This window comes from Anguilla anguilla, chromosome 15, assembly GCF_013347855.1.
Source record: "Anguilla anguilla isolate fAngAng1 chromosome 15, fAngAng1.pri, whole genome shotgun sequence".
Lineage (NCBI taxonomy): Eukaryota > Metazoa > Chordata > Actinopteri > Anguilliformes > Anguillidae > Anguilla > Anguilla anguilla.
The window spans coordinates 19,788,053-19,809,640 of NC_049215.1; the positions used below are offsets into that span (position 1 = coordinate 19,788,053).

The 21,588-nt window shown below is 42.9% G+C and overlaps 1 protein-coding gene across 2 annotated transcripts in view; it reads right to left on the reverse strand.

Annotated features, from left to right (window-relative positions):
* epha6 (eph receptor A6) overlaps positions 1-21,588 on the reverse strand; it is a 202,380-nt gene that overhangs the window by 122,720 nt on the left and 58,072 nt on the right. For both annotated transcript variants that reach the window (XM_035394742.1, XM_035394741.1), the window contains one exon: positions 12,921-13,584. In XM_035394742.1, the coding sequence (XP_035250633.1) occupies positions 12,921-13,584 (664 nt within the window). The remainder of the gene's footprint in view (positions 1-12,920; positions 13,585-21,588) is intronic.

Consider the following 21,588-nt stretch of genomic DNA (forward strand, 5'->3'; position numbering starts at 1 on the left):
AAAAAAAGTCACTGAAGTTTGTAACATTTCTAAAGATGCTCTGTATGCAATTGTGTCTTAATTATAATGTGGCATAGGTTGCACATATTATTTTATGCAATAAATGCAGCATATTAAGTTATCCTCTCCTTATGATCATTTTGTTTGAGTCTTAAATAAACAGAGGAAACAGAAATTTGAACACAAATATAAATTGCAGACAGCCTGCTGACAAATCTAACTGTGCCAATATGCCACTCTGCATGCCACGTCTGTTTAGGCCTGAAAAAATTTTCTTGGAACTGATATTTCAGGAATTAACTTTCAGTTTGAGGAACACATTTTATATTGGATGAATGTGAAGAAATGTCATAAAAAATAAATGTCTAACTTTGCTGCATTACTACTTTAAACAGTTGAACAAAAGAACCACCAAAGCAGAACCACCAAACTATCGGTATCGACATCCCTACCTTATACATCATCCAATACTCACACCAATCCAACACTGGCATACAAAGTTCAATACTTTCACACATAATCCAATACTCTCACACACAGTTTAATACTTTCATGCAAAATCCAATACTCTGAACAGAAATGGGGGATAAAGAGATCATACTACATTTTCCATGAAAACTTTCCACTGGTTTCACTTAACCAATCAAGCTGTTTGCATTGCCATGACACTTTATTTTTTTTCTAAAGCTTTGCTCTGTAAACCCCTGCTGCGAATAAAAATCCAGCATTTATTCCTGGGAGGTAGGTCTTCACATTCATGCATATTAAAGATTCTTCACTCTCTGTGATACACCTCTGTTCTGTCCTTGAGACGCATTGCTGTCCTTGAAAGGCAGCAGGGCTCTGTGAAAAATACTCGGGGCTTAGAAAGCACAGCTACAGGGCTCCACACACTGGCACCTGCCGATGCGCTGCCGTCATTTTATAAAGCAACTAAGAGAGCTGCACAGAAATGGAACAGGAACACAGACATGCATTCTGAGAAACATGCAGTATAATTATTCTCAGTCAGATTCCTGTCCAATGGAAACAAATTCAGTAATGGTTCTCTTGAGCATGAGTACAAAATAAAATACACTGCAAACCAATTTATATTTTTTCAGTAATTGTGCTTAATGAATTGGCGCAATGCCTGCCAAATGCACACAAAAAAAGTATGCCTTCTAGACAGTATGGGGCACATCACCCCCACAATCACGGGTAGTGACAGAGAGGGGTCCTCCTGGAGAAGAGAGAAGAAAAACTCCCAATTAAGTTATTCCCACTGCGCCTGCTCGTTAAACTGAAAGGAGATTTAGAAATGTCACTGCGTGACTGGAGTGACGGGTTTGGGTAACTGGCGTAAATGGCGGCTGGGTCTGTCTGAGTGTGAGGCAGCCCCCTCTCTGTTCCTCCATCGGCATTCTGCCATCTCCCTACAGCACCTTTTTCATTTCCCTCTGACAACTTGAGCGATATGTGCATGAATTGCTCCTTCAGCCGGTCCGGCATCATTCTCCGTAATTGAAAATGTCTGATTGGGGGGTTGGGGGGTTGGGGGGGGGGTTCCCCACCATGTTTACAACCCTGCCTTCCAATTAAATCCCTGGACATCCTCTGATTTAAAATGAATAAGCAAACAATAAACAACAAAAACAAATGGGGTATAGTGCAATCTTGAAACATGGTTCCCAAAGAATTGAGTTACAGTAACTACTACATTTTCAGGCTCAGCTGTTCTAAAAGATACACATCTTTATTTTCATATTGAACTTGATAAATATAATACCATTTATATTGGTATCATGACTATTATTAGTCATAGATGAATTATTATTACTGGGCTAGGAAAACAAAAATTAGAGAGGAGACAACAGTATGTGGTTGCTACAATAACACCTGAGCATAATCTAAAATAAGAGTGAGGGAGCAGTCCCAGCCCACTCGGCTGCCTGCTGCTTCCCTACTCTGTGTGCCCATCAGGTGTGCTGTGGCTCCAGCAGCTTGGGCTCAGAGATAACCGCAGGCTGGGGCCAGGCCTTTTCAGCCCCCCCCCCTTACCCCCCACCCCCAATACCCTAGCCCCCTGAGCCCCAGCCCAGGCTGGGGGGGGGCGTATTTGGCAGGTAGCCTTGGGTGATATTAACTTCACATGTGGAACGTATCTCGGGACCGAGACCACAAGATCAAGTCTCCTCCTCTAGTTTATCTGCCTTGGGCCCTGGGTGCCTCTGACTCCATCGCTGGGTATGATATTGTATATTTACTTTAGTAAGGGCCGGGAGCACTCGCCCCGGCTACTTAGACCCACTCCTGGAGGGCAAAGTCTATGATCCTTTGGTTTTCCCATCTCTCTTTAAATCACTAACTCTCAGAACTGAGGAAAGGAAGCTGGGTTGGTTCAATAAAGGAAATAATTGGCTGAATCAGGAGGTTAAGTGGTCGGCTGGAGCTGCAGACTCTGGGCGCAGAGGTTCTTAAGGACAGAGCGTGGCTCGGCAGTGTGGAGCGTGTGAAGGGTAGTAGTAATCATAAACACATTCCTTCCTTACTTTTAAAAAGTCTAATCCACACTGCAGCGACTTGTCACAACTGTAGGCCCAGACCAAACAGTCTCAAATACTGCAGTGCACACGACAACTTTAAAAAAAAAGAAAAAAACAAGACAGCATGTTTTTGGATGATCATAGAAGCCGAGCATGCGCTAATGCAAATTTTTATTTTTATTTTTTTTTTTTACTCTGTCTAGTGGAGAAACGGTCCCTGCCACAACACGCTTCACACCCGCATCTGAGAAAGGCTGTGTGTGCGCTGTGTGCCGCTGGCCTAAACGCTCTGCAGAAACAGATGGACGCTGGTTTGATGAGATGTGAGATCAGCATGCAGACACGTCTGACAAACAGATTTAAGACGAGATCCAGGGCTCTGGAAACCCGAGCAGGTGCTGCCCTGTGAATGTGAGCGCCCCATCATCAGCTCTGTCAGGCTCCGATTACACCTGCGCTGTGAACACGTGCAGAGAGAGCTGAGCCAAGGCTAGAGCTTCTCTTCAGCGAGCTCTTCTCTCTCAGCGCAATCCCCCCCCCCAACCCCAGCATTCCATCAGCTGCATTTCAGCTCTGATTCTGCTCCTCAGATTTCTATTACAGAGAAGCTTGATCAATTATGGCTCAGCTGGACATGCGCTGGACAGAGAGGGCCTGTGGCATGCGGCCTGTCATTCCATTTGCAGAGAGGTTCCTGCACATTCTGAACGCACCCACGCACGCACACACAAAGCAAATTCATTTTCACGTACCTACAAAATTCTAACCGTACAAAAACGATAAGAAATCACTTTCCCAAAAATAAGGTTTCATTTTTAATTTTGCCAAGTGGGGAGAAATAAAAAAATAATTTGTATTAAAAAGTCAGTCCTTAAAAGTTGTGTGTGCGCAATTTGTATTTAAGAGAAAAAAATATTTTCTATTTTCCTTTTCTTTTTTGAATTTTTATCTCTCTGCAACCAGCTTCTCACTCATAGAGAAGCACTCTTCTATATATATATATATATATATATACACACACACACACACACACACACAAACACACACACATATACATACACAAACACATACACAAACACACACACACACACAAAGCATACGACCATATGTCTCGCATAAACCACCTTAAGATGAAGCTTTTAGATGGATATTTGATAAGGAAAATTCTGTTTGGCTTTAGGAACCATCTTCTGCAATTGAGATTAGTCAATAAAACATGATGAAATACATTAACCTTTGCCTTTGCATTTGAATTTGGCAATAATCCTCACCATGCCCAGAAACATCAATCAATATCCGAGCTGAAAGATGAGTCCTTCCTCAGATTGAGACCAATTTACCTGGTGAGTGTCAGAGGTAAGCAGGTGAAAGTTTAGGTGAAAATGCCAGATTTCATGCTCATTGTATTATATTTGTATTTCTCAATTTACAGCAAATTACAATTTAAAATAAAGCTAACTGGGTTGTGTATGTCACAGCAGATTTTATTTTCAGTCATCACACAAGGGAAATGCATTTGTTCTGTCATTTCCAACAAAACACACACACACACACACTCTAATTAAACTGTAAAAAAAGCACTGTAATTAAAAGTAAGCCCAGCTCTAAATGTAAGACAAAAAGATATCATGGAGTAACTCATTTCTGATGTCTGTGCACATGCTTAGTGGCAACTGTTACCACAAAGAATTTGTCTTTGGCTTCATTTTTTTATTCTTTTTTTTTAAATTCGCAGTTAACACAGGATCAAGCATCACCAGTTCCCACCCCAGTTTGGAATGTACCGTCATCTGGAACTGCAGCCATATTCTTACTAACCCCCCCTGCTAATTCAGGAGAGTGTAGACATCCAATAATATCCCTTTCTCTATGGGCAGGGCCAACGGGTGTCAATTTTCTGAATGTTTTCGCAACATTGCAATCACTGCAGCCATTGAGAAAGTTTTTACTGCTGCATTAAATTGTGCAAATGAGACTACTTCTACTTTCAGTTTTTTCAAAAGGTTTTATTTGCACTTCAGCGACAGTCCATGACTTCAACGGTATATTGGTCCTTAAGACTACAGATTTCTGGACATTATTCTGACAATGATACAGAGGGGCATGTCATCGTCTTCAGCCACTTCACTGCCGGGCAGCTCTCGATTCCATATAAGATATGTTGTCATGGCAACCGTCTAGCCAGGAGGATGACAGAATAATGAAACCTTTGTGTTTTGTTTGGACAAATTCGGATCACAAATGTCACACCTTCTAATGTAATCCTTCTCAAATGGGAGAGTTGGCCTGTGAGAAACGTGGATAAATTCCACTCTAAATTTCAAATCGATGGGGACCCCCTCATTCCTGTGAGCCTCTGGTTCCGAAGCAATATGGGGACAAAGATCGCCCAGGATAAAAATGCCCATGGTTGCTCAGTTCATTCTATCTGACCATGCAGTGATGATCTTCGCTTTCAGTAAATGGGGCCTTTCTGCCAGGACTTTACACCTTTTGTGGCACACAGGACATTTTGAATGCTCTGCATTATATGTCACACATTTCTGGGAAGTAAAAACTTTCCTCTGTTGTAATGCGAGTACTGTGAGTGGGATGTGCTCCTGGGCTGAGAGTAGCCACACAATGTACCCTGCAGGCATGACCTCTACTAGCCTACCAAGCCACTGCTGAGCCATAGAACTAAAAAGACATCAGCCTGTACAAGACAGATAATCATAATTAGCTCACGTCCAACAGAAAGAACCCCAGCGTACACATCCCCAGACTTTTATCACCACTTCATCGAAACGCGACTTCTGTACACCGTTAATGCCGCTGCATTACACGCAGTGTTACTGTGAGCCTATCACTGCTCCCTGGAGGCCACCTTATCTTGTGGGTTTGGTACGGTGTACAAATGTTCCCTATTAATACAAGGTTTAGCTTTGTGAGGGTAGAACAACATACGAAGAGACTGTTTTGACCCTCAAAAGCTACCGTAATTTTGCCAGCAGCTATGCCACCATGTATCCTGCTCCGCAACTGTGAGCTTGGTTTGCCCTTGGATGGGAGATCTCCGGGGAAAACTATGTTGCTGCTGGAAATAGTGTTGGTGGATCAGTGGGGGCCCATCATCTCTCTGGTCAATTAAACCCCAATACCGCAGCAGTCACTGTGCTGTAGGAGATGTTAAACCGAGGTCCTGACTCACTACAGTCATGATACAAGATCTCATGACACATTATTAAGATTAGGGGGTTCCCTGGCATCCTGGCCATATTCCCAACCTGGCTTTACAACCTGCCACCTAATCCTGTTCTCTTCCTCTCCACCCCAGCTGATGTGTGGTGAGCGTTCTGGCGCAAAATGGCTGCTGTGCCTCACCCAGGTGGGTGCTACACATTGGTGGTATAAGCACTATGGAAATGTAAGGAATCATTATTATTATCATTAATAACAATTATTTCTCAAGGTATACATTGTTGTATAATACTATTCAACAGTATCTATGATCACTACAGTGGCAGTTCCTGAAATCTGATTGTAGGCCACTCAACGTTATAGTACATCCAGATTGGTTGGTTGATCAGTTATGAAGAAAAATAATACAAAACATACCATCTAATATTACAATGAAGAATTTTATAAGCCTCTTTCAGTTGGTGCTATATGTAATGAGTGTTTCTGCCACACATTATTAAAACAATTTTTAGAATTCAGTCATTTTAGACATTTAGCTCAAATTTTCTAAATAAATGTCATACTGCGCCATATATTAATTCAGTGATATTGTAATAGTAAATATAGGCTTCATAATCAGTGTTGGGAAACATTTGGTTTGTTTCCAATGCCACTTCATTTGAAAAGGCAAAGTTTCAAATCTATTATGCACTTTTACTGAACCTCAGTGAAATGTGAAACAAATACAGTAGTGGTGCTTTTCGCATTTATTCATTGTGCCTGCCGGTCTGTGAATATGGTGCCAGACAATAAACAAGAATAAACTCCATAAAACATGATAGGGCTCATTAAGTCCTCTTTTGACATTTGTTTGTGACCTATCCACACTGCAAACAAACTATTTAACATTTGGCATAAGAAGGTGATGAAAGCCATTTTAACTCCCTGACACAGATGCAATCATAACCTTGGTGGGCTTTGTTGTTTAATCAGTAAAATCTATTTATATTGCTGAGTTGTTTGGCTGCTATTTTCTCTTGATCTGTGACTATACGACTCGTGTTAACATTCTGAAAATAAAAAATGAGAAAAGTAGTGTCATGGTTCTGTTTCCGTCTGTCTTTCCTTGTTGGGCCGCCAGATGGCGGAACTTCTGTTTTGTGTCCTGCTCCCCTTGTTTAATTGTATCATTGCTTTCAATTATCCTATTATTGTTTTTGGGTTGTCTTGTTTACCCTTCCCTCTCTGTGGCCTGGTTGTTCATGGTGCCCTCCTGTGTCTCGTCAGTGTCTGGTCTATTTAAGTTCCCTTCTTCCTTGACTCAGGTGCTGGATCCTTGGTTGCGTTTGTTCGTGTGTGCCTCTGTGTTTCTGCCCCGTGTGTTCCTGCCCATGTTCTGTTTTCCACGTTCTTTTGGATTTTTGGATTTTCTTTGTTTCCTGTGTTTTTGAAGTTTTTCTTTGTGGTTTCTGAGAGCTGCCCTGCGAGGCTTTTTGTTCCCTGCTTTAGTTCCTGTTTTGTAAAGTAAAGTCTTGGTTTCTATTCACCGTTCGGAGTTTTGTGTTTTTCCCCCCTCACTCTGCGTTTGGGTTCTAACCCCCCACTACCCTGACAAGTAGTACTTTACCACAAGCTGAATATATATATATATATATATATATATATATATATATATATAAAGTTTGCAGTGATTTACCATTGCACATATGCAGCTTTTGCTTGAATCCTAATTACACAGCTCTTTAGTGTCTGTCATCTCCGATGCATTTTAAAGAGTGGGATGTAAATGGCTGCTGTTAGTTGATTGACAAATGACCAGATGTTAGAAGATTGATCATGTGATCATACAAATGACTAACCCAAAGACAAATTTAGCAAAAACAAGGTGCTTGTTACAACAAACCATGAATTGACGCCACCTTTCTTGAAAGCCTCACTTTTAAGTGCTTCTGGTAGCTCATTCGGATGGAGTGAACTGTAAAACTAAGCAGCTCTCTGAAATATTCAGCATCCTGAATGACAGAAATTCAAAGTCCCGTCAGAAAGGGGTTCACTCCCATTCACACATCTGCTTTAGGGTCACATCAGCTCAGACATCGGCTCAGGATTCAATAACTCTTTGGACAAGCAGCAGCCCTTGAAATGTCAGTGAAGCCTGAAGTATAGGAGCACACAACACTATTAATGTCCACTGAGTGCCCCTGCTTGCACTAAAAAAACCCAGCAAACCCAAAAACATGCAGCCTTTTATCTAAGCAGGACAATAAAGGCAGTCATCCAGTTCTGAGATGCCACAGACCAGAAACAGAGAGTCACTGAGAGAAACAGCTCTGCCAGTATTCAGACTACAATGATACGTCAGCAATCATGAAAAAATAAACAAACATGCATAGCGCCAGATATGAATAATTACGAGATAAATAATAACAACAAAGCACATAAAACAGAAAATACACACACACCTGTCTGCTGCTTGTACAGAATACAGGAGCAGGCAGAAAGACTGAGAATCACTCAAAAAGTTATGATTTGAGAGTTACATTTTTATCACTGTAAATTTAACATCAACAGGGCAGCTAAGCTGTGTAGACGATGAGGCCATCCCTGGTCCTACAGATCTTCAGGGTGCGCTGGTTGTCTTTATAAATCAGGGCTTAATTGATGAATTAAAGCCTTGTGGAGTACACAGTGAACTCACTTGCATGTTTCCTCTCATCTGAATTGGTTTTCGATCTGAAAAACCAACAGACCCTGCAGCGCCCCAGGACCTGGGTTGGCCACCCTTGCTGCAGGCCAACATGGAGAATCATAAATTAACTAGGTAAGCAATAGGGGAAGAGGCCTTTTTTAATCAAAAAGGAAAACAGCTGCTGGCCAGACAGAAACCAGCTGTACACATTTTACATCTGAAAGCTCCATATGTCTTGAGACAATTGTGTGTTATGTAGTGTTCAGTCATAAGTAGGCACAATCTGACATGTCTCCTGAATGCAGTGACAAAGATGATCTCACACCAAGATAAAACAGGGTCAGAGAGCATCTTCTTCGTCTGCCTGCTATGTTACCATAAGAAAATGTACTTTCAATTATATGCTCATCACTGTCAAGCTGACAGAACAAGAGGCCTTTGATGTAGCGGCAGGAAAGAAAACTTTCAAAAAAATAAACAAATGAGTACAGATCTGGCTGGGACAGTTGTGGGATATTTCATTCCTGGAAAAAAAGGGTACTGAGATTATGTTTTCTGCTTGTTAATGTACAAGATGGCTTAATTTAGCAGCTATTTAAATTGAAAAGGCCCCGTTCAGTTATTTAAAGGAAACAGAAACTATTCTGCTTTGCTGTGAATTTAATAAATGGTGGCAATTAGTGATGTAGTCTCTGTACAGAGCTTGGGAAATGAGGCCAGATAAGATTAATCTGGCACAGTCCTAAGCTTTCTCCAGCTTGAAACATGTTCCACGCTTTAAGAAGCACACTGCAATTTAGTCGATTAGTGGATAGCAGTTCATCAGCCAGAAACTGTGTGAAAAGTAACCTACAGTACAATGCATAACAATACACATCCATTATGCTTATAGTACATAACAGTACCTCTCAGTTTATTGTAGTCTTAACATTGTCTACCCTGTTTTTATTTTGCGTGAAATTATGTGTATTAGTGCAATGGCATAGGAGCTTACTATATATGAAATTAATGTCATTATTTGAAAGTTGAGAAGTTTACAAATTTGCAGGGCTCTGTCAGGTTATCTGCATTTGTTTTGAGCAGCCTGTATTTAAATCCCATAAGGTGAAAAAGTCAATGAACAGTGGAGATGGGAACCTCCTGTGAATGTAAATTAGAGAGGATTCAATGTTCCGGAACAATCTCCCCAGAGATGCTGAATAGAGAGTTGCCACCTATGTAAGATCTTCTGTAATATATTTTCTTAGAATCGATTTAACAGTCTATAATATCTCATTTTCATAGGATTACTACTTGTTGCAGATGTGTTAAAGCCATAGCTGTCACAGTGAATTCATACATCTACTGGAAATCCGTAAAAGACTACACTCGAAGGAATCTGGGAAAGATCGGGAAAGTTGGGGGTACATTCACAGGATTCAGACGGGGGGGAACACGTGCTGTTTGTCCAATCAGACAGATTGACAGTAACCAATAAACCAGCGGTTTTCAAACTCGGTCCTGGGGACCCCTGTGTATGCTGTGTTAACACATTGCAGGTTTGGCTCATTATCATTTGCAAAACAATTAGAAGCCGATTGATTTATCTCAGTCTTTAATTTGATCAGTTCAAAAAAAGTTTAACCTCTCTTTGTGTAACTAGCACAGTGTGAATATGGGACTTTTATTCATCATAGCATGCATAGCTACGTCTTCTGACATAAAGTGGCCTAAGAGAGTAAATAATCCCTCAAAATATGAAAAGCGTAATTAAGCAAAAATTTACAGCTTGTTAGAATTCTGGGCTTGCAGTCGCGGTTGGAACGAAAACCACCATACACCGGGATCCCCAGGGCCGAGGTGAAAACCACTGCAATAAACAACCCTTGAAGAGGCGATGCTATGGGGAGACTAGCATACATGCATAATGGCAAATGAGGAAAAGTGCTGCAACAGGAAATAAACAAAACCAATCACGCCATTGCGCTGAATGAACGTCTTGCTCCGTGACTCCAATATGACCCTAATGTTCAGGCTTGTTTCAGAACGGTTCAGAATCACAGCGGTGTTTTCATCTCTAAATCAATTCATCGGGAGGCTTCAATGGGATTTTTCCTGGTGAATAAAACCTTTCACACCTGCGGGGATTAGTTTGATCATCACCATTATGCAGCTCCCCCATAAATTGCTTTTAGACTTGTTATTTCCCACAAAGAGCCAGGCAAGCCGGCTTCATCGACACACCGACTCAGAATGAAAATTCTCCATTAATATTTGGAACAAATGCACATTCTCAATTCCTATAGGGAATATGAGGAACTAGGATCTCCTTGAAAAGTAAACTTAGTCTAAACTAAAAAAAAAAAAAACCTTTCGTTAATGTGTCAGTTTATCCTTCTCTGCCGGTAACTTTCAGGGTCCTGTATCCGATTAAGCAGTACGGAACCCTGCAGTCTTTAACAGATTAAAGTGCAGCTTTTGATGTTTCAAGGTTGAAATTGCTCTCTGCAACATCCTGTGCTGGGGGGGGGGGGGGGGGGGGGGTTGGAGGAGGGGCGGTGACCTTTAGATGACTCCCTCCCCCCCTGGGTCCCAATGGGCCTTTCCTCTCCCTCAGGCTCAGATTCCACCCACCCACTTCAGAAATCTCTGACGTTTGAACAGACGAAGTGTCAATTTCAGAGGTAGGAATGAGTCGTCAGAGTTTCTGAAAGTGACACTTAAAGCATTAAGGTGGCAGCTCATTGTATGTCGAGTGTGGCAAATGGGCGGAGCGTATGGTAATTCAGGGGAGCGGAGCTGTGCCTTGATCAATAAAGCATGCCGAGCTGCTGCTGAAGAGATTCAGGAGCTGAGGGATATAATCACCAAACAAGTGCGCCATTTCATGATGAGGCACTTTCACTACGTGCAGCCCATACTGCAAGTTTCAGAGGAAAGTGCAACCACTCGGGACAAATATAAGAAACACAGAATTCCAAAGAAATCTCCCACTTTTTTAAGGGCAAAACCTAGGTAGTAGTGGGGAAACGCCTCAAAGAGGGGGTGGGCAGGGGGCACATCCGCAGATAGCCCAGGGGCGACGGGAGCCAAATATTATCAAAATGCTTTAGCGATAGCGAGGCTAATCTTTAGCAGCAAGGCACCCAACAGCACGGAGCGACAGGGGAGATGGAGCTTTCAGACAGACTGTGATCCAGAGGAAGGAGACGCGCAGAAAACCTGTCTGTCTGCAGCCGGGGCTTTTGAAAGGGCTTCAGACAGCTCAGGAGCTGCTTACCCATTCAGTTTGCAGCCCCATTACCGACGCACAGCTTGACAGCTGCCAGCCAGGCGGAGGCTGTGGCCTTAATCTATCGAGTGATTCATTCCGCTGATAGCGCCTCGGGGGTGGGAGATAGGGGGGTGCCCATTTACACCGCGATGCCCCTAACGCGGGCCCCTCTCCCCCACGCACCTAACTGCCTAACTCTGGGGAAATAAAGGTCTCTCCCCAAACAGTAAGACCTTCACAATCCCAACTGAATGAGTTTGGATTGAAGTATTATTAACAAAAAGACGGTGGACTGGCGATGGGTCTGAGCCATCGCCACGGCGATAACGACTCAGTGCCGCGGCAGCCTTTGTGGACGTGCTTGTCTGCATCTCTGCTGATGTTCCGATAGTTCAGATTCATGGTGAGTGAAGCTCCGCTGCTCGAACGCTGCTAGCCAATCATCACACTTCTTCAAAAAAGGAGCAGGGACTAAACGATGAAGGGTCACAGCTGTACCTGTATGTATGTACCGTAAAGGCCGGCGGTCTTACACCATGACCAAAGGAGGCCTGGCTGCTCTGTGAGCGACCTGCAGAGCAATGCAGAGGACCCACAGCCCTGATCGCGCATCAAGAGCCCCCCTCACCCAAATCCTCTGGGGGAGCTGCTTAAGGGGGCATTAGGAGAGGGAGCTGCCAGCGGGACTCCCTGATAACCTGCCCACCGTGCCACCTGATCCGGTCTGTTTTGTAATACTAGCCACGCCCAGTTCCCCAGTGCAGGGTTCTGACAGGCCGGGCCAAAGGTGGCCTGCTCCACACACGGTAAATGATGAGCATTACAATCAGACGCCGGTACAGCAGGACGTCTTACATATTCACTCCGCATCGCCAGTGTAAATGTTTAAGCACAGCGGATCAGCGGGAGGCCGGCGCACATCCTACAGAGGGGATTCAAGGTAAACTCCAGAGTGCTCTCAGCCTTCAGCAAATGAATAATAAAAAACCTGGAGATTAACCCTCTGCTCAGCCAATGAGCTAGCATTAGAATGCTACTCCATGCGTATACATTCACACCAGTATCGCCACTTCATCACCTAGCAAGCATCAAACACACAGGGAATGGTGTCCGTACACTTTCTCTGAACAGAATGATTGAGTGTGAGACAAGGAGAGTGAAGGAAAGAAGAGAGAGGAGAGAAAGGAAGGATGGTACAGATATAAAAAAGGTGGGAGAGAGAGAAAAACAGTGAAGAGAAAGGAATGAGGGAGGAAGCAGGGCAAAGAGACGGGGGGGGGGGGGGGTGACTGACCGAGACAGGTCCCGTCCAGCTCCTCATAGCCCAGGCTGCAGACGCAGCGGCCCAGCGGCACCAGCCAGTCGCCGTCGGCCCCGCAGTACAGTTTGGGCGTGTCTCGCTCCTCCGCGTTCTTCACGCACGCGCCCCGCACCTCCACCAGCGAGGACGAGTCCACACGCGGGATGGTGTCCGGGAAGGTGGCCAGGTTGCGGAAGGTGAAGGGACACTTCTTGTAGTAGACGCGCACGGACACCAGGGCGATGCAGGCCCCGATGTCCTGGAAGGCCAGGTAGAAGCCCTTCCGGGCGATGGGTCCCACCTCCCGCACCTCGGTGTTCAGCTTGAGGATGCGGTCGCCCAGGTCCATCTGCGTGAAGCTCTCGTCGGCCGCGATGGTGTCGATCTTGGTGTACTGGCCCGGCTTGAACTTGATGGCGTGGGACTCGTCCGTCTCCATGTAGAAGAGGTTGAAGGTCTCCTTGCAGGTGCCCGACACCCAGGGGATGCTGTTGCAGTCGCGCAGGGTGAAGCGCAGCTCCACGTACACCTTCTGCGCCGCCTCGCGCGAGATCCAGTTGGACCGCAGCCAGTTGTTCTGGTTGGGCTCCATCACGTGGCACACCTGGAAGGTGTGGATGGGCCGGTTGTGCTCGTCCATCTCCGTTATGGCATCCCACTGCAGGGGAAAGAGGAGGGGAACGTCACTCACAGCAAACCACAGTCCGCCATTCTCTGCTACAATTAAAAATATTTGCTGGAGGAGTACATCGAGTTTAATAAAGAACACAAAGATATTTACATGAAGCATGCGTAAGCATGACTTAACTGAGTCTGAGTACCAGGTGAAATAAAGCATTTAAAAAGTGCTTGAGTACCCATGGGAATTTCGGAGAGACAGAGTATTCAAGTGCTATATGTAATGGCACATCTTATAGCACAACGCATAATGACCACAGCTTTAGAAAAGTTTTATTTAACAGTTATGTCATGCTTACGGATGTTGTTATGCATTCCTTACGTGGTTGCATTTAATATACTTTGTGATTAAATATTCTGACAACATCCTCCCGTTCTCTGGTAGTGGGACCTGGAATAAATATTCTGATAACATCCCCTCAGCCTGTGCTAAAATCTTTATATTCTCATATCATCCTAAGATTCTATAGAAAGATTTTTAAAAAATGCTTCTTTAGAATACATCTGCAATACTGATGAGCCTAGATGGGCTGGATAGCCTGTTCTTTGTCATCATACAATGTTATGTTCTTAGAGCCCTCTCATTATGTGGATAAATACACATGTCCTGATTAAAGCCCTGTCATTATCTGCTAAAATATAACGATGCTGAACACGAGGAAAGCAAAGCGGACCGACGCCGGCGTCATACGCCACTGATCTCTGAGCAGCGGAGAGACAGAAAGGCATCATCGGTAATTGGTCTTTTTCTGATCAATTAGTCTCACTTTGCCTGAGATAAATCCGCTCCATAACATTGTGTTTAGTGTTCAACAATCGCGGATTTAACGGGTGCGTCGTCCTCTTAGCCGTGCGGCACGCGACCAAACAGCCGTGAAGGCAGTGAAATTCTCACCCCTCAGCCTGCGCTCCAGAGACTCGCATAATAAAGCACACTCTGGAGCGGCCCCGTTAACGAGGTGACATCACTCTGTGTGGCAGAAATAAAAAAAAAACAATAATATTTATTGGGCTTCAGAGCCCCGATTTATACTCTATTAAACACAAAGAGCTGTAATGTGACCCCGAGTAACCCCTAAAAGAAAATGAAGTAAATGAATGGAGCGGCATTGGCTGCCCCCCCCCCCCCCCCCCGGCTGCATGAGCCGAGGCAGGCATCCACAAAGCAGGTCAAGCGGCATTTCTATGCACATCATCACTGCTGCTATTCTAAGTTATCAGGGAATTTTTTTCTGTGTCCAGTGTACATTCAATGTGCCCGCTAAGAGTCGCTCTAGTCATTATGGACAGGGACACGCACACACACACGCAGACACGGACATGGACACAGACACGAGGATGAAAATGCATGATGGACCACATTGATCCATGATTCTCTCTCTTTTATCCAACTTTAAACCTGTAATTATTTGGGATAGCAGTGATGCAAAGATGGGGGAAGCTGAATTGGTGAACTCAACATGTGGAAAATGAAGAGACTGGCTTAAATGTCACACTTGCATCCACATTACCCCTGTGGCAATCAAGACCTGGAAAGACTCAATTACAGGAACCCCAGTCCTATGCCCTGCTGTAAGGGCTTTGGGGTGGCGGGAGTTGGGGGGCAGGCTGCAATTCTCACTTTTTTTCTTTTACCACCATCTATGTACATCATATAGCACTCTCAATCTGATGATTTTCATAGGTGGCTGGATAGAGTTTCATAATGGCTGATGGAGTGAATATCTCCAACCTGCGTTGCATAATTACACTGGTTTCTAATTACTGTCTAATAGATTTATAGCACTGCAGCTCCAGTTAAGGAGAGAAGCAACGGATAGTGCTGCTCTCCCTTCTTTTCTTTGTGCCGTAATTAATTACTGGGAAACAACAGAAGCTCTTCATTAACTAAAGCTTAGTAGGACTGCAAAGGAGGCTTAGTCATTCTCTGCAATTATTTCATTGATAAGTTGGTTCTTTTAATAAACAGTCAGGCCTTTCACTGCTGTTACTACACATGATCAGGGGGGAAAAAAACTACACATGAGGATTTCCTAGAATCCAATTTTCTTTCTCAGTGTTATTTTATTTATCATAGCATAGAATCCCATTGAAACACAAGCACCTGCTCCTTAGTTTCTGAAAAAACATCTTTGAAAGGCTTTGGAAGAAACAGAATCAAATGGAAGAGCACATTACTTTTCTCATGTGTACAATGCACCAAAAATCCAGTATTAGTACAGATTGTGAAATGATTCCATATCTGTGGGTCTAATTGTTTCTTTGCTTCCATTCCCCCTCCCACCCCCTGGACAGTTCAGTCGAGTGCAGTCCTTTGCGTGCCGTTCATTATTCATGTAAAGTAAATCCAATATCACAGCAGAAGAGAGAACCTTTTTACAGTGCAAATCAATTCTGCCTTTCATCCCTTTCTTTGTATCATGTTAATGAGTTGAATTTGGATCTCGACACACTGCGATTTTGCCAGGACGAGCCCAAAAGCAATCATGGCTCATTGGATGGGGATTTTGGGCTTTCATTAGACTGGTCAGGTTTGTTTTTAATAATTCAAAACAGCTGCAACCAAGTCATCCCACTGATGATATTTTCCAGTTCCTGGAAATAGCATGCGCCGTGGGCTTGGGGAAAGCACACGGGAAAGAGGTAAAATGCAGGGCTAAGCGTGCATCTGCGCCTTGCTCTTTTACTCTGGACACTTCCATCAGTGTACACTAGACATAGTCAACTTTTCAAACAAAAAAGTGCTGAACATTTTTTGAAAATCAGTACTTTTAATTCTCAATTCATAAAAAAATGATTAGAAAAACAATCTAATATGTCCATCAATAATGCAGTCTTTGGCAAATGAGCAGTTGGATCAATGCTTTCTTATAGTAGTGAGCTCAGTTCTTCGCGTGCTCTTTGTGTGACGTATTACTTGTGTGGTTATGTCCCAGCCCGTGCAGTGTGTCTGAAACTGGGCTGTGCTGCAGCGCTATGCAGACTCACTGGAGAAGGGCAGGTGTGGGCGCGGACTTTTGTTGTAGCCCAGCACTAGCACACCCGATTCAACTAGTCAACGAATCATCAGCCTTCAACACACATTTGATTTGCTGAAATGAGTAGCAGGGCTAGAGGCTGCCCCCACTCTGCCCTTCTCTAATAAGACTGGACACCCCTGCTATGCAGGTAACTGTGGTGCAACACAAACTGCGTGACCTGCTCAAATGAAGGAAAGGGCTTAATAAAAAGCCCTGTTCCTCCAGACATGCTGACTTGGCTTGGGGTGGCCAGCAGCAGTAGCTCTCCCTGGGCCCCGGCTCGTATCCTTGCGGCAGGACGCTAGCGGTATTGACAGGCGCAGTGTGGCGGGGTGCTCGGCGGCGGCGGGGCCTGGCGAGGGCCCACGCGAGGCTGCTGGGTAACATCCCTTTGAGCGAGCCGCCACTGCAGTGACATCTGAAATGCACAGGCCCCACGCAGGTCCCTCTGCACTCTACAGATCCAGTCATACACTTTGTGCTGGAAGTAATGGCGCTGATAATGGGAAAAAAACAATTAGATACTTTTAATAAAATATCAAATATTGCTTTGACCACTATTTCATATTCTATCCATATTAACCTAGATTTATTCTATATTCTATCCATATGGGGAATGCACCATCATATTCGCAGGCCATAATGACCTGGCAGTCACTGCATCAGGATTAAGCTTCAAGTGCAGCAGCTCCAAGATGACTGCAGGTACCTGAGCAGAGGATCTGTTCATAGGAGACAACCCAGCCAAAAAGAAACTATACCTGGTACAGTACAGTTACTGGGCAGTATTGACAATACAACAAGTTCACTGAAGGGTCACCACTGCAGAATCCCAAGCCAGGAAACACGGTTCTTAACTGAGTCTGAATTCAGTTTGTGGGCCTCATTCTAACACTCAGACCTTTGGCCTGGAGCCTGTGGGAGGAGCCCTCTTGGGCGTTATGGCAACACATGCCGCTCCGCAAAGAGACATGGTGTGGCTCCAGGCCCACATCACAGCCTTTGAGAAAACTTTCGCAACGCGTTAGCGGGACCTGCTCGGGAAAGACGAGGAATTGATTTTGCAGAAATGTGAGGCTGCACTCCAGCACTGTCACCGTGAGAGGCCCAATTATTTACTGTCAGCTGTCAAAGCTGAGAGTAATTCCATTAAAAGATTCGAAGACGCTTAAAGCAGCTGCTATCCAGAGTGGCACTTCCACTGGTTATTGCCCAACCCCCACCAGCGTAACCACTTTGGAGTGAGCAGCAGAAATGAAGAATTTTCGGTTTTAAACTCCAGTGCGCTCTAGTAATGGAGGTATTTTATGTGCCATTTTAAGTCAGATTTTCTGTTGGACTAAATTAAAACATGTTATAATTCCTTTCTACAGAAGCTAATGGTGCAGGCTTTGTTTAAAGTGAAACCTTGGCTCTAAGTAGTATATATATTTTTAAAATCATGGTATAAATCTATCCTTTACTGCTTTTGGTTCCACTGAGCAAATTCAAATAATCCTGTCTTGTACGCTGAAGGCAGTTCAGAGAACTGAGAGAGAGAAAGGCTTACGGGCCGTGAGAGAAACAGAAAAGGAAGACGGTGCCGGATCAGGTCTGAGAGTGAAAGTGCTGTAAGTGGCCAGGCTGAACCAGCAGGGTGCCCGCTGGAGCTGCACTGCATGTACAGCTGTAACTACACGAGCGAGGCAGCCAGGCGGGAGCTGCCCGCTAACCGGCTACTCAGCCAGCGCCCCATTCAGTGCAGCCGCGAGCGTTCACCGCAACATCCGTCTGTCCCGTGCCCGCGTGTGCGTTTGCATGTGCGAGTGCGTATTATGCAAACGTGTTTGTGTTACATGTGTGTAGACAGTGTGCACGTGTGTACTTTGGGTACTACATCTGTGTGTGTGAACAGTATAGAACTTTGAGTACCGTTCTCTAGTAATAGTATTCCATAAGGGCTATACAAGTACTTCATAAGCAGTATAAGGCACCTTTATAACCTCTACATGAACACTGGGTTGTGTCACTTACACGCACACACGCACAAAGAGAGAGAGAGAGCAAGAGCGAGAGAGAGACATCTAGGTCAAATATGTATTTGATGCATTTTGATTACTTTTAAATACTCTTGGAAACAAGTATTCACTGTATGTTATTTCCAAATGCACAGTATTTAAATATAGGTATTTAAATATTTGGAAATGCACAAATACTTCATGTAACCATTTGAAAAACAGTACTCTCACTGTGATATGGATTTTTGAATGCATTTGAAATAAGATTTCAATGTTATCATTGCCTCATCTGGAACAGGCACCAATGCAAAATGCATGGGCTTAATTTCATTAATGTAAATCATAATTAGTTGAATACATATATATTACGAATGTTCTGATATGTTAACCATTTGAAATGGGTTCTCGTAGTCAAAGCATTTGAAGATATCTTGCATGTATTTGGGAAAAATACTTATAGTATTTTTTGTGAAATAATATTTTAGCAAAATATTTGAAAATACTTCAAATACAATTAGATGACTTATTTGATATAAAATAGAATAGCATTTGGAAACTTCAAATATAAGTAATAGTTCTGACGTGTTTTATTTGAAAATATTTAAATACACAGAATATTTCCAACCGTCGATACTTTAATAGGCATGCGCCTGTATGACAAGGTCGGTACAGGAATACAAAAACTGCACAATGTGGGGGGTTCAGTTATTTACAGGGATAACTGAACTCCGCAATGCCGGGGGAGGGGGGCTATTTATACAACTCCGTAACGTAGAGAGTCAAGTTATTTACAGGAATAAATAAAGAATAACTAAACTGCGTAATGTGGTGCACTGTGCTATTTACAAGAATGACTAAACTCCACAATGGGAGGCAATGAGCTATTTACGAGCCACTGTGAGAAAGAAAAGCAGGGTAGCTGGGGATTGATCTCCAGAGATCCATAGTCATAATGAACGCTGCCTCCATATTGAACCAATTTATTGACATACACTTCAGAGTCATAAACACCATCCTCAAGCTTATTTAGGAAAGCAGGGGCTAACTATGAGGCCCCGCCTCTGAAGGCACTCCTCCATACAAATGTGACTCTGATTGGCAGGGTCTGTAACAGAGCCACAGGCTTGCTTATTTCTCCCCTCCTTTTCTTCTATTAATAATGAAATACTCATTTAAAAAAATCACTGCCAATTAGTGTTCTTTTCAATATTCATTCAACATCTATTCACTTCAAATTTCAAATAAATATATTTTAAAAATTCAAGAGCAACTTTTTCATCATTAAACAGAGTTTGGTGAATTTATATGATTTCTTAACTTAAGACTGTGTTGTGTTTGTGAAGACAAATTTAGAATTAAAAAAAAAATGTTGAACCTAGACAGCTGTCACTGATATTATTTATTATTCTGCCCACTTTCCCAGTCTAAGTTGAGATCTGCTGCAGTGCCTCCTACATCTCAGCGATATTGATCATCAGAAAAAAACCTTGCTAAAATCCTACTGTGAGCTAATAAAGAGATTCAATATGTGACCAGTAGAAACCTTATTTTATCTCATCTGTGCAGGGACATTTCAAGAGCTGGCTGGTAGAAAGTTTCAATTCACTTCCTAGTTGAAGGGAAAAGATATAATATATAACATTTATTACATATGTCCTGAAAGATTGCTATTATTTTTAATTTGTTATTATACCTATGAAAAATTTAAACTGAATCCATGTGATAAATAAACAACTTGAGTGAACACGGGAGAATAAATATACCAAAAATAGTCAGCATGGTACCATAAGCAGAAAAATGCAATAGAACATCAAATGAATCATCATACGGAAGCAATGCAGGTTAAGCACCTTGCTCAAGGGTACAACGGGGAATCAAACCTGTGAACTTTAGGTTTGACTACACTGCCGCCCATTGCCTGTTCATTGGGTTCTTCGTGTACACCATTTGTCTGTAAATGTTATCAAATGGCTTCTCTTTTGACAATGTTTCTAATGGGAAAAAATATAAAAAGTTGAGAGAAAAATCAGCATGTCCAGTTATGAACAGAAGAATAAGTGAACAGAAGAATAAGTGAACAGAAGAAACAAACAAAAAAAAAAGTAAATGAACTGAGAGTAATGAAGGGACTGGTCAAGTTGTTCCATACTATACTTAATGTATTCCTGTTGCCTATTATAGTGTTACAAACATATGACATACCCAAGGTATATTACAGTATACTGTACCATACTGAAATCATGTTTTCACCAATGTCTTTGTCTCACACATGACTCCTTTTTTAAAAATCATTTTCCTCCAGTAGCTGTTTTGAAATGAAAAAATCTAATTCATTTAAATTTTAATGTATGGGTCTGAACTTCCTCCCCATGTATTATCAGACTATTGTGTGATTTAGTTGATCCCTCTGAGGACATCACTCCAGAGCATGGTGTTCCCAGATAATTTGCCATTATTTGAGTGGGAAATGCTGCCAATAATATGACACTAATAAACAATCAGAGACACCATTTGCGTAGTCTGAGGGGTGGTTCAGCTGAAATGACGGTACATTCCATCCTCCAAGCATTTCCCAAGCACAAAGCCTAATGCTGCTAACATTCCCATTATAATACAATTCATTTTATGATAGCATAAAGTCTGATTCTCATCATCTATCAGAGTTTCTGACCAGCCTACTCAGACAACACCCGGAATCTACAGAGATCATAAAAAAACTGCAGAGAGTCTCATAGCTCTGTAACTAGGTTAACTAGGTTAAACACACAGCAGCACTTTCAAATGAGTTAGTCTTTGCGGTCTTCTTATTGCAAATAAACACTTATTCTTGGGCCTTGCATAACAGTTTCAAAATAACTGCAGTTTCAATAGCTATTAGGGGTGTTAGGCTACTCATGAATGCTTTAAAGTACAATAATTATATAAGCTATTCAAATATTCCTACATGCTTAAATACTTGACAAATTC